We start from the raw sequence: 13868 nt of genomic DNA on the forward strand, positions 1-13868 counted from the left end.
TCAGAAAAGACCCTGTGCCCAGATATGTTTGGTCCTTGTGAAGCTCCTATCCTTTCCACATCAAACTCCCCTTCTTTCATATGATTCCCTGCACTCTGCCGAAGGTTTGGTTATGAGTCTTAGTATCTACTTTGGAGCACTGCTAGGTAGAGTCTTCCTGATGCTTTCTGCATTAGACTCCTGTCATACATTCAATGCATATCCCATTTGTCTTTCTAAATAAGGATAGATCATCATACCCCGTGTCTGCTTTCTTGATTATGTTCTTTAGGTGTATAGATTTCATTATGTTTATCCTATCTTTTAGGTCTATATAAGCGAGTATATTCCATGTTTGTCTTTCTCCTTCTGGGATACTTCACTCAGAATGATCTTTTCTAGATCCCACCATTTGCCTGCAAATTTCATGATTTCCTCCTTTTTGATTGCTGAGTAGTATTCCATTGTGTAAAAATATAACAATTTCTGTACCCATTCCTCTGTTGATGGACATCTGGGTTGTTTCCGGGTTCTGACTATTAAAAATAAAGCTGCTACAAACATGGTTGAGCAAATGTCCTTATTGTGTACTTGAGAATCTTTTGGGTATATGCCTAGCAGTGGTATAGCTGGGTCTTGAGGAAGTGCTATTCCTAATTGTCTGAGAAAGCACCAGATTGACTTCCAAAGTGGTTGTACCAGTTTACATTCCCACCAGCAATGGAGGAGGGTTCCCCTTTCTCCACAACCTCTCCAACATGTGTTGTCATTTGTGTTTTTCATCTTGGCCATTCTGATGGGTGTAAGGTGAAATCTTAAGGTCGTTTTTATTTGCATTTCCCTAATGGCTAATGATGTTGAGCATTTCTTTAAGTGTTTCTCTGCCATTCTATATTCCTCTGTCGAGAATTCTCTGTTTAGCTCCATTCCCCATTTTTTAATTAGATTACTTGGTTTGCTGCTTTTCAGCTTCTTTAGTTCTTTATATATACTGGATATTAGCCCTCTGTCAGATAAAGGGTTGGTGAAGATTCTTTCCCAATCTGTAGGCAGTCGTTTTGTTTTGATGACAGTGTCCTTTGTTTTACAGAAGCTTTTCAGTTTCATGAGGTCTGATTTATTGATTGTTGCTCTTAAAGCCTGTGCTGTTGGAGTTCTGTTCAGGAAGTTGTCTCCTGTGCCAATGAGTTCTAGGCTGTTCCCCACTTTTTCTTCTAACAGATTTAGCATATCTGGTTTTATGTTGAGGTCTTTGATCCACTTGGACTTTAGTTTTGTGCAGGGTGATAAATGTGGATCTATTTTCATTTTTCTGCATGTAGACATACAATTAGACCAGCACCATCTGTTTAATATGCTATCTTTTTTCCATTGAATGGTGTTGGCTGCTTTGTCAAAAATTGAGTATTCATAGGTACGTGGGTTTATTTCTGGGTCTTCTATTTGGTTCCGTTGATCCTCCTTTCTGTTTCTATGCCAATACCATGCAGTTTTTATTACTGTTGCCCTGTAGTACAGCTTGAGATCGGGGATGGAGATACCTCCAGATGATCTGCTGTTTTACAGGGTTGTTTTGGAGATTCTAGGTTTTTTGTTTCTCCACATGAACCTGAAAATCTTTTTTTTCAAGGTCTGTAAAGAATTGAGTTGGTATTTTGATGGGAATTGCATTGAATCTGTAGATTGCTTTTGGCAGGATGGCCATTTTCACAATGTTAATCCTACCAATCCATGAGCATGGGAGATCTTTCCATCTTCTGAGATCTTCTTCAATTTCTTTATTCAGAGACTTGAAGTTTTTCTCAAACAGGTCTTTCACTTGCTTGGTTAGTGTCACCCCAAGGTACTTTATGTTATTACTGGGTATTGTGAAGGGTGTTGTTTCCCTAATTTCTTTCTTGGTCCTTTTGTCTTTGGTATACAGGAGGGCATCTGATTTTTTTGAGTTGATTTTGTATCCAGCCACGTTGCCGAAGGTGTTTATCAGCTGAAGGAGTTCTCTGGTTGAATTTTTGCAGTCACTCATGTATACTATCATATCATCTGCGAATAGTGACACTTTGACCTCTTCCTTTCCAATTTGTATCCCCTTGATCTCCTTTAGTTGTCTTATTGCTCTGGCTAAGACTTCAAGTACTATGTTGAAGAGATATGGAGAGCGTGGGCAGCCTTGTCTTGTCCCTGATTTCAGTGGGACTGATTTAATTTTCTCTCCATTGAGTTTGATGTTGGCTGTAGGCTTGCTGTATATTGCCTTTACTATATTTAAGTATGTGCCTTGTATCCCTGATCTCTCCAAGACTTTAAACATGAATGGGTGTTGGACTTTGTCAAATGCTTTTTTGGCATCTAAGGAGATGATCATGTGGTTTTTCTCCTTCAGTTTGTTTATATAGTGGATTACATTGATGGATTTCCGTATGTTGAACCACCCTCTCATGCCTGGGATGAAGCCTACTTGGTCATGGTGGATGATATCTTTGATGTGTTCTTGGATTCGGTTTGCAAGTATTTTATTGAGTATTTTTGCATCAATATTCATTAGAGAGATAGGTCTGAAGTTCTCTTTTTTTGTTGGGTCTTTGTGTGGTTTGGGTATCAAGGTGACTGTCGCTTCATAGAATGAGTTTGGTAATGTTCCTTCTGTTTCTATTTTGTGGAATAGTTTGAGGAAAATTGGTATTAGCACTTCTTTGAATGTCTCGTAGAATTCTGCCCTGAAACCATCGGGCCCAGGCCTTTTTTTGGAGGGGAGACTGTTAATGACTGCTTCAATTTCTTTGGGGGATATAGGGCTATTCAGTCTTTCTATCTGATCTTGACCTAATGTTGGTAGATGGAATCTATCAAGAAAATTGTTCATTTCGTTTAAATTTTCAAATTTTGTGGCGTATAGGCTTTTGTAGTATGACCTAATGATTGTTTGGATTTCTTCAGTGTCTGTAGTTATGTCCCCCTTTTCATTTCTGATTTTGCTGATTTGGATAGATTCTCTCTGCATCTAGTTAGCTTGGTTAAGGGTTTGTCTATCTTGTTGATTTTCTCAAAGAACCAGCTTTTTGTTTCATTGATTCTTTGAATAGTTTATTTGTTTCTAATTGATTGATTTCAGCCCTGAGTTTGATTATTTCCAGCCTTCTGCTTCTCTTGGTTGTATCTGCTTCTTTTTTTTCTAGGGTTTTCAGTTGGGCCATTAAGTTACTTGTATGTGATGTTATAAATTTCTTCTTGAAGGCACTTAGTGCTATAAATTTTCCTCTGAGCACTGCTTTCAATGTGTCCCATAAATTTGGGTATGTTGTGCCTTCATTTTCATTGAATTCTAAGAAGTAATTAATTTCTTTATTTCTTCCTTAACCCAGCTGTCATTGAGTAGTAAGTTGTTCAGTTTCCATGTGCGTGTCGACTTTTTGTTGTTTGCTTTGTTGTTGATGTCCAGCTACAGTCCATGGTGGTCCGATAGAATACAAGGGATTATCTCAATCTTTTTATATCTGTTGAGGCTTGCTTTGTGACCAACTATATGGTCTATTTTGGAGAAGGTTCCATGTGGTGCTGAAAAGAAGGTGTACTCTTTTGAGTTTGGGTGGAAAGATCTGTATATGTCTATTAGGTCCATTTGATTTAGGGATTCTGTAAGTGCTTTTATTTCCCTATTTGGTTTCTGTCTAGTTGATCTGTCCCTTGGTGAGAGTGGGGTGTTGAAGTCACCCACTATTAGGGTATTGCCATCAATGTGTGGTTTAAGCTTTAATAATGTTTCATTTATGAATGTGGGTGCTCTTGTATTTGGGGCATAGATTTTTAGAATTGTGATGTCTTCTTGGTGAATTTTTCCTTTGATGAAAATGTAGTGCCCCTCTATGTCTTTTTTTAATTAGTTTTGGTTGAAAATCTATTTTATTAGACATTAGGATAGCCACTCCTGCTTGTGTTTTGGGTCCATTTGCTTGAAAAGCTGTTTTCCAGCCTTTTACTCTGAGGCAATGTTTATCTTTGTTGTGTAGGTGTGTTTCTTGGATGCAGCAGAATGTTGGTTCCTGTTTCCGCACCCATTCTGTTAGTCTGTGTCTTTTTATTGGAGAGTTGAGTCCATTGATGTTGATAGATAATAATGACCATTGAATGTTATTTCCTATTATTGTGGAGTTGGCAATGTTACTGTGAATCATTGCTTGTTTGCTTTTGACTTTTGTTGGAAATTATCTTTAACCTATGTTTTCTTGGGTGTATTTGTTTTCATTGGATTGGAATTTTCCTTCTAGTATCTTCTGTAGGGCTGGGTTGCTGTTCAAATATTGCTTAAATTTAGTTTTGTCGTGGAATATTTTATTTTCTCCATCTATGTTGATTGAAAGCTTTGCTGGGTTAAAGTAGTCTATGTTGGCACCTGTGGTCCCTTAGGGCCTGCATGATATCACCCAGGCTCTTCTGGCTTTCATAGTTTCTGATGAGAAGTCCAGTGTGATTCTGATAAGTTTGCCTTTATATGTTACTTGGCCTTTATCCCTTGCTGCTTTTAGTATCTTTTCTTTGTTCTGTAGATTAAGTGTTTTGACTATGATGTGACGTGAGGAGTTTCTTCTCTGTTCTAGTCTATTTGGTGTTCTGTAGGCCTCTTGTATGTTTGTGGACAACTCTTTCTTTAGGTTGGGAAAATTTTCTTCTATGATTCTCTTGAAAATATTTTCTGGACCTTGTAGCCTGGACTCCTCTTCTTCTTCAATTCCTATTATTCTTAGATTTTGCCTTTTCATGGCATCCTTGATTTCTTGGAAGGTTTGTGTTTAGGATTTTTCTGATTTTATTTTTGCTTTGAGAGAAGTATCAATTTCTGTGAGTGTATCTTCAGCACCTGAGATTCTCTCCTCCATCTCTTATATTCTATTATTGATGCTTACCTTTGAGATTCCTTCTCTTTTCTCTAAGTTCTTCAGTTCCAGGGTTTTCTCAGTTTATGTTTTCTTTATTGATTCTAATTCTGTTTTCATGTCTTGCAACATTTCCCTCATCTGTTTGAATGTGGATTCCTGTGTCTCCAAGATGGTCTCTATTTTTTTGTTTGTTTCCTCTCTTAGTGTCTCTGCTTCTGCCTCCAATTGTTTAGCTATATTTGCATGTGTTTCTTTAAGAGCTTCTTTGTTCACTTTATTTTTCTTTGTTTCTATTTGAGAGGCCAAATCGTTAAGGGATTTTTTTGTATCCTCTTTAACTGTTTGAATCTCTATGACTGTTTTTCTGAGAGATTTTTTTGGTTTCCTCTTTATGTGCCTCAAATAACTGGAAATCATAGCTTTAAAATCATTTTCTTTTTCTGTTTCTGCTGAGTTGGAGTGTCCATTAATTTTGGAGGTTGCCGGTGAAGCCATGATATCTTGATTTGCGTTGGTTGTGTTCTTTCGCCAACCTCTGGCCATTTGGTTATCTGTCGTGTTCACTGTCTGTTCCTGGATTCTGCAGGTCAGACTGGTTTTTCTCTGGTATCTGGAGAATTCTTCAGGAAAATGAAGGTCTAGTGATGTCTAGTGGTTTCAGTGTGTGCGTTGGTTATTCAGCTATACCTGTAGGAGGAAAGTTCACAGGCCCAGAAGGGCAAATGCAAGGTAGCGTGTGTTTGAGTGTGTGCTTGTGGGTGTGTCCTAAGGGACAGGGTGTTGGTGAATGAAGAGGCCTTCAGTGTGTGAGAGGGGTGCTTTACAGGCACTGAAGTTGTTGCAGGCGCTAAGGGATCGCAAGTGCTGTTGAAGAATGTGCTCACGTATTTTACAGGTCTGCTGGTCTTTGGTGTCTATTCAGCTGGTTTTCTGCCACTGAGGGGTTGGATGGCCCATACAATCACTGGCTGGGCAGCCCTGTGTATTCCGTGCTGCCACTTGCAGACTTGGGGGCCTGGGAAGGGTTGTACTGTGGATCTGAGTCTCTGTGGCTAGCACTGTATTGGGTGTGTGCTCTGGTGGGATGGAGTTTCAGTGGTGTGTGCACTCCTGCAGAGCCGGGTGGTGGTGGTAGTGGGGTTGTGTTTTGTGGGTCAAGAGCTCAGCGAGAGGGCTTTATGTCGGGTGTGTTCTCCTCTGAGTGGTGGTGTTCAGCAGGTCGTTACTGCTCTCCGCTGCGGCTGTGGGGTTTGGAGCCCTGCCTCCCTGCCTCTGCCTGTCTTGGGTTCCAGGCACTGAGCTTTGTGGCTTTGATATCCAGGAAGAATTGTATTGTGGATCTGAGTCTCTGTGGTTAGTGCTCAGTGGTTGAAGCTCTGTGATTGGGCCTGTGCTTCTCCTGTGAGGAGGTTTCTGGGGTTATTGCTCTCTGGCCGCTTGGGACATGAGCTCTGCTGCACTTCCTGCTGTGTCTAAGCTGCGGGATCACGTCAGCAGGATGGGGGAGAGGACGATCCTCGGGACTGGAGGGCCCTGAGTGGGACGTGTCCCAGGAGGTGACGGGTGTTCAAAGGGTGGTTACAGAAGACCACTGCTGTAAGGGGCCCGGAGCACTGTCTCTACTGCCTTGATCTCCTGGATGTGAGTTTTGTGCTCAGCTGCCTGGTGCTGTGTTTCCCCGCGGGAGGCCCAGACAAGGGAAGCTCCCTATTTTCTTCCTGGAGAAGTCTGCGCCTGATCTAAATCTACAAGCACTCCATGCTTCTGTGTTGTCCCTTCTCCTTTAGAAAGCCCCATAGTCCAAATTCTAGCTTTGATTGACTCTCCACTCACCAGTTAAAGAGATTCATGTCTTCTGCCTCTCCAAAATGGTGTGCTCTGCTCACCGCCATCTTGGAGTCCTGTATTTGTATTTATAGATGATTAATAATATCTTAACTTATTTTTTACATTAATTTATGTTAATTACAATCTGTTCAGCTAGTATCCCAGCTGTAGCCCTGTTTGTCATTCCCTCCCAAACATACCCTCTCCCTCATCTCCTCACCATGCATGTCTCCAAGTCCACTGTTAGGTAAGGTCCTCCTCCATTCCATTTGACCCTAGACTAGCAGGTCTCACCAGACGTGGCTACACTGTCTTCTTCTGTGGCCTACTAAGGCTGCTCCCCCCTCAGAGGGAGGTGATCAAAGAGCCGGCCACTGAGTTCTTGTCACAGATAGTCCCTATTCTGATTACTAGTGGACTCACTTGGATACTGAGCTGCCAAGAGCTACATCTGTGCAAGGGTTCGAAGTTATCTCCATGCATGGTCCTTGGTTTGAGTATCAGTCTTAGAAAAGACTCCTCTGCCCAGATTTCTTGGTTCTGTTGCTTTCCTACTAGAGCTCCTGTCCACTACATGTCTTTCTCTCTCTTCCTTTCATAAGATTCCCTGTACTCTGCCCAAAGTTTGTGTATGAGCCTCAGCATCTTCTTTGACATACTGCAGCGTACAGTCTTTCAGAGGCCCCCTATTTTAGGCTTCTGTCTTATTCCCTGTTTTCTCCTTCTTCCAATGTCAGTCCCTTTTGCATTTCTGAATGAGGATTGAGCAACTTACCCCAGGTCCTTTTTCTTTATTAGCTTTTTTTAGGTGTATGGATTTTAGTATGATTATCCTATATTATATGTCTAATATCTACTTCTAAGTGTGTATATACAACATGTGTCTTTCTCCTTCTGGTTGATCAAATGTCCTTGTTATGAACTTGAGCATCTTTTGGAGTGGTATAGCTGGATCTTGAGGAAACACCATTCCTAATTGTCTGAGAAAGCACCAGATTGCATTCCAATGTGTTTGTACAAGTTTACATTCACACCAGCAATGGAGAATGGTTCCCCTTCCGCCACATCCTCTCTAGCATATATTGTCACTTGAGATTTTTTTTTATTTTAGCCATTTTGATGGATGTAAGGTGAAATCTCAGTGTCATTTTGATTTGCATTTTCCTGATAACTAAGGATGTTGAACATTTCTTTAAGTGTTTCTCTGCTAACTGGCATTCTCTATAGAGAATTCTCTGTTTAGCTCTGTACTTCATTTTTAAATTTGATTACCTGATTTGGTGGCCTTTAACTTCTGGAGTCCTCTATATATTCTGGATAATGGCCCTCTGTCAGTATAGGGCTGGTCAAGATCCTTTCCCAGTCTATAGGCTGTTATTTTGTTCTGACTACAGTGTCCTTTTCTTTACAGAAACATTTCAGTTTCATGAGGTCCCATTAATTGCTTGTTGATCTTAGAGCCTGTGCTGTTGGTGTTCTGTTCAGAAAGTTGTCTCCTGTACCAATGAGTTCAAGACTCTTCCCCCATTTTTTCTTCTAACAGATTTAGTGTCTGGTTTTATGTTGAGGTATTTGACCCACTTGGACTCTATTTTTGTGCAGGGTGATAAAATAATATTTTTATTGTTTTGAAAAGATGAAGACTCTTGCTCCAGACATGCTTTGCCTGCCTTTGACACAGACAGCAAACCCAGGAGATGTAAGCTGTGCTTGGCTCTCAAGCCCCATTCTCTACCATTTTGAGGAGGCCTATGAGTGCCAGCACAGAGTTTTCAGCTTGGAGCTTTCTCTTCCTGCTCGCAATATGTCTACCTGCACACAGAAAGTGAATCCAATGGAGGGACCTCAACGCCAGCTAACAACAGAGAAAACCAGATGTGTAGTGGTCAGCTTAAGAACACAACCAATAAAACTCAGGGCCATATGACACCACTGAAAACAAGCAGTCCTACCACAGAATGCACTGGAGATACTATCACATCGGAAGTGCAAGAAAAAGATTTTAAATCTGACATTATAAAAATGTTAGAGGTCCTAATGGAGGAAAATAAATATGCCAAATAATACAGAAAAATACAATCAAACAGGTAAAGGAAGTAAATAAATCCCTAACGGAAACAGGAAAACACAATCAAACAAGAGAAAGAAATGAATAAAACGGTTTAAGACCTAAAACTGGAACTAGTATAAAACGTCTCCACTCACGCGCACACATACACACACACACACACACACACACACACATTATCTGATGCAATCTTGGAATGGTAAACCTATCAAAGAAAACAGGAACTAAAGAAACAAGCATCACCAAAAGAATATAAGAGATGCAAGAGTGTAGAAGATACCATTGAAGAAATTAATACACCAGTCAAAGAATGGGTTACATCCAAAATGTTCTTGACAGATAAAACATTGAAGAAATCTGGGACACTATGAAAAGACTGAGCCTCTTAAATGATAGGAATAAAAGGAGACTCCCACTCCAAGACTGAGAAAATACTTTCATCAAAATCATAGAAGAAAACACCCCCTATCTAAAGAAAGATCGTCTATAAATATACAAAAAGCTTACAGAATAGCGAATAGATTGGACCAGAAAAGAATATCCTCCTGCTACATAATAATGAAGTGAGTGAACAAGCAGAACAAAGACAGAATATTAAATGCTACAAGGAAAAAAAGCCAAGTCACACATAAAGGCAAACCTATTCGAATTACACCTGACTTCTCATCAGAAACTCTAAAATCCAAAATCGCCTGGATGATTATCTTACAGATATTAAGAGGTCACAGATCACAGGATATGCCAAGAGATACACCCTTAATGAAAACAGTCTGGTTTTATTGTATCCCTCTGTGGCCTGGAAAGGCTGCACCCTCCAGGGAAAGGTGATCAGAGAGCCTGTCACTGAGTTCTAGGGGAGGGGCATATGGAAAGAAGAGGGATGGTGGGTGGTATTGGGAGGAGACAAGGGAGGGGCCACAGCCTGGATACAAATTTAATAAGTTGTAATAAAAGATAATAAAATATAAAAAATGCAAAAAAGATTGATTCTTCTTGTCCCGCCAGCCATAAATTGTCAGTAGACCCTCAGCTAGTAATGGCATTTTGTGACTAACTTCTTTCTACATGGCAGACATTGCTCTTGTTTGGACTTGCACAGATCTTGTTCCTGCTGTTACAAGCACCGAGTTCATAAAGTCATCTGTGAACAAATGTCATGTTGTGTCAGGAGGACACTGTTTCTTTGGATTCATTCAATATCTCTGGCCTATGTAGCCTCTCAGTCTCCTTTTCTGAAGTGATCTTTAAGCTTTGGCAGGAAAGAAGGCAGTATAGATCTTTCATTTAGAGTTGAGTATTCAGTAGTCTCTTATTCCACACCTTGGTCCATTTTGCACCTGTGTGTTAATCACAATCTAGTACAAACAGAAGCTTCTCTGGTGAAGATTGAGAGATGCATTAATCTATAGCTATAACAAGTCAATAGGACGCAGTTTAATACTGTCTGTACATTTAATAGGGTGGCAGTACTAGTTTCTCTTTTATGGCATAAGACCCATTTATTCAGATCCCTGACCAAACAGTGGTGCCAAGTATGAGCTTTGTCTCCTTGAATGGGACTTAAATCAAAAAAGAATGTCATTGTTTTCTCCCATTATGTTCAAATCTCTGTTGAAAAAAATGGGAGCGTCTTGACTTCCAGTAAAGATTGTAGATCTTAGGATTCACAGTTGGGCAATGTTGGTGATTACTTTCTTCCTCTGGTAATATGTATAGCAACTTACAACTTATAAAAGGTAGAAAATATAAATGAAGTTTCTAGTTCAATAACAGATTAATATCTCCAAGCATTTATTTGTTTGTTTGACAGTTTATGCATTTACCTGATGAATTCCCTTTCTGTGCCTACTAGAATCCATTTTTTCAACAATTAGGTCTTCGTTTCTTCATTATTTGTGAAATCCAGTGATCTAAACAGTTTCTTTCCTGAGCATTAGAAGATTATTTACTACAGGAAGTGTAACACATTAACAGCTGTGAAGAAAATAAAAAGACTACTCCTTCCTCATCAATCAATAACTACCAATATTTTCTTAGGAAGGGATGGGAATATCCATGATGAATTTTTGAGAGAAACAATTTTGTTTAGGTCTAAATCAGATACCCACATTGAGATTTTCATCCTACCAAAATATGTTAGGATATAAAAATTTAGAATATTATCACATTGTATATTTTGTTATCATTCAATCTTTTATATTTTAGTTCCCATCAAATTCTATGATTTCCTTTTTTTGATTGTTGAGTAGTATTCCATCCTGTAAATGTACCTACCCTTCAGGGTATCAAAGCAGATGCTGAGACTCATAGCCAAACTTTGGGCAGAGTGCAGGGAATCCCATGAAAGAACAGAGAGATAGAAAGACATGAGGGGACAGGAGCTCCAAAAGGAGACCAACAGAATCAAAATTCTGGGCACAGAGGTCTTTTCTGAGACTGGTACTCCAACCAAGGACCATGCATGGATATAAACTAGAACCCCTGCACAGATGTAGTCCATAGTAGCTCATTGTCTAAGTGAGTTCCCTACTAATCAGAAAAGAGATGGTCTTTGACAAAATCTCATTGGCTGGCTCTTAGATCTTTTCTCCCTGAGAGGGCAAACAACCTTTCCAGGCCACAGAGGAAGACAATGCATTTAGTCCCAATGAGACCTGCTAGACTACATCAGATGCAAGGGGAGGAGGACCTCCTCTATCAGTGGATTTGGGAAGGAGTATGGGAGGAGTAGGGAGAGGAAAAGTAGGAATGGCAGGTGACCAGGGAGTGGACTACAGCTGGGATACAAAGTGAATAAAATGTAATAAATAAAAAAATAAATAAATTTATACAAAAATAAAAATGTATAATGTTTAAAAATTTGTCTTGTTTTCATAGGCCACATTATTTGAAGAAACAGGTCTCATGAAGTATGAAGACACATTTTTAACTCTATCAGTTCACCTATCAAAACCAGTTTCAGATGAAAACGTAACAGTGATTGACACAGATTTTAGTGATGTACCTGTTCGTCTGTACTTGCCAGAAAAGAAGTCTGAAATACTGAGACCAGCTATCATTTACTTGCATGGTGGAGCTTTTGTCTTGGGAAGTTGCAGTAAGTGTATTTTTTATATGTATGTTATTCATGTGTTCCTATTGAAATAACTGAAGTGTATTGATACACAGTTGTGGACAAAGCATTAGATTATTTTGTTTGTCAGTTTTCAGTTTCTTGAGTCCTTTGTATGTTTTGGATATTAGCCCTTTGTCAGATGTAGGATTGGGGAAGATCGTTTCCCGGTCTGCAGACTGCCATTTTGTTCTCTTGGCTGCCCTTTGCCTTACAGAAGCTTTTTGGTTTCAAGAGGTCCCATTTATTAAGGGTAGATCGTAGAGCCTGAACTGCTGTTGTTCTTTTCAAGAAGTTTTTTCCTGTGCCAATGAGTTCAAGGCTCTTCTCCACGTTCTCTTTTAGTAGATTTAGTGTATCTGGTTTTAATGTTGAGGTCTTTGATCCACTTGGAGTTAGTTCTATGCAGTGTGATGAATATGGTTTTATTTGTGTTTTTGTTTTTGTAAAATTATTATTAGTAGTATTTATACTTTATTCTCTTTGTATTCCAGTTGTAGCCCCCTCCCTCATCCCCTCACTGTCCCAATCTTCTTCATCTTCCTTCCCAGTCCCTCTTCCGTAGTCCACTGATAGGGGTAATGCCCCTCCCCTCTGTCTGACACTAGCCTATCAGGTTCCATCTGGACAGCCTGGATCCTCTTCCTCTCTGGACTGGCTAGATAGCTCCACTAGGAATAAGTGGTCAAGGAACAGGCAATCGAGTTCATGTCAAAGACTGTCTCTCCTCCTCTTTCTAGGGAACCTACAGGGAGACTGAACTGTCTATGGCCTACATTTGTTCAGGGAGTCTAGGTCTTTTCTATGAGTTGTCTTTGGTTAATGCATCATTCTCTATAGTGCTCTTGGGGCTAAAGAGGCTAAACAAGGAGGAGGACCCTAGTGAAGATGCTTATTCTCATTTACAAGGGAAAACAGGATAGACACCAAAAGTAGTAGAAGAGAGGAAACATGACTGGGGCCTTACCACAGATGTCCTCCAAAAGACTCCACTCTGGAGGAGATCAAAGCAGATGTAGAGCCTCACAGCCAATATTGGACAGAGTAGTAGGGAGTCTTATAGAAGAAGGGGGATATAAAAAGACCTAGAGGGAACAAGAGCCAAACTAGGAGACCAATGAAACTATTTGTATTTTTCTACATGTAGATATCTGGTAAGACCTAGCCTATCAGGTGTCATCAGGACTGTCTGCACAATCTTCCTCTGTATTGTGCCTCATCTCCTCAGGGGGAGGTGATCAAAGAGCCAGCAACGAAGTGCTTGTCAGACACAGCCCTTGTTCCCCTTACTAGGAGGTACATTTGGAGACTGAGCTGCTGTGGGCTATATCTGTGTAGAGGTTCTATGTTATCTCCATGAATGGTCCTTGGTTTGAGTATCAGTCTCAGAAAAGACCTCTGGGCCCAGGTTTTTTGTTGTTGTTATTCTTTTGCTCTCCTTGTGGACTTCCTGTCCCCTCTATGTTTTCTTTCTCCCCATTCTTTCATTAGATTCCCTGTTTCTGCTCAAAGTTTTGCTATGATTCACAGCATCTGCTTTAATACTCTGCTGGGTAGTGTCTTTCAGAGGCCCTCTGTGGCAGGCTCCTGTATTTTTCCTTTTCTTAAACCCTCTTACAATATTTATCCCATTTGCCTTTTTTCCTTTTTTAATGAGGATTGAGCATCTTACCCAGGGTCTCCCTTCTTAATAGCTTCATTGGGTAGATAGATTTTAGTATAATTATCCTATATTATATATCTAGTATCCACTTAAAAGTGAGTATATCCCATGTCTGTTTGTTTAATGGGAATATTTTTTTAATTCCCACCACTTACTTGCACTTTTCATAATTTCTTTGTTTTTAATTGCTGAGTAGTATTCCATTGTGTAAATGTACCACAATTTCTGTATCCATTCCTCAATTGAGGGACATCGGGGTTGCTTCCAGCTTCTGCTTCTTACTAATAAGTCTGCTATTTACTTGGTTGGGCATATGCCCTTGTATACTTGAGCATCCTTTGAATA

At 39.9% G+C, this 13868-nt stretch overlaps 1 protein-coding gene across 1 annotated transcript in view; it reads left to right on the forward strand.

The window, feature by feature from the left end:
• Positions 1–13868, forward strand: part of LOC110542033 (arylacetamide deacetylase-like 2) — a 38034-nt gene that overhangs the window by 4060 nt on the left and 20106 nt on the right. Inside the window, exon 2 of the mRNA XM_060376938.1 lies at positions 11626–11845. Within this exon, the coding sequence (XP_060232921.1) occupies positions 11626–11845 (220 nt within the window). The remainder of the gene's footprint in view (positions 1–11625; positions 11846–13868) is intronic.

This window comes from Meriones unguiculatus, chromosome 2 (genome assembly GCF_030254825.1).
Source record: "Meriones unguiculatus strain TT.TT164.6M chromosome 2, Bangor_MerUng_6.1, whole genome shotgun sequence".
In the NCBI taxonomy this organism is placed as follows: Eukaryota; Metazoa; Chordata; class Mammalia; order Rodentia; family Muridae; genus Meriones; species Meriones unguiculatus.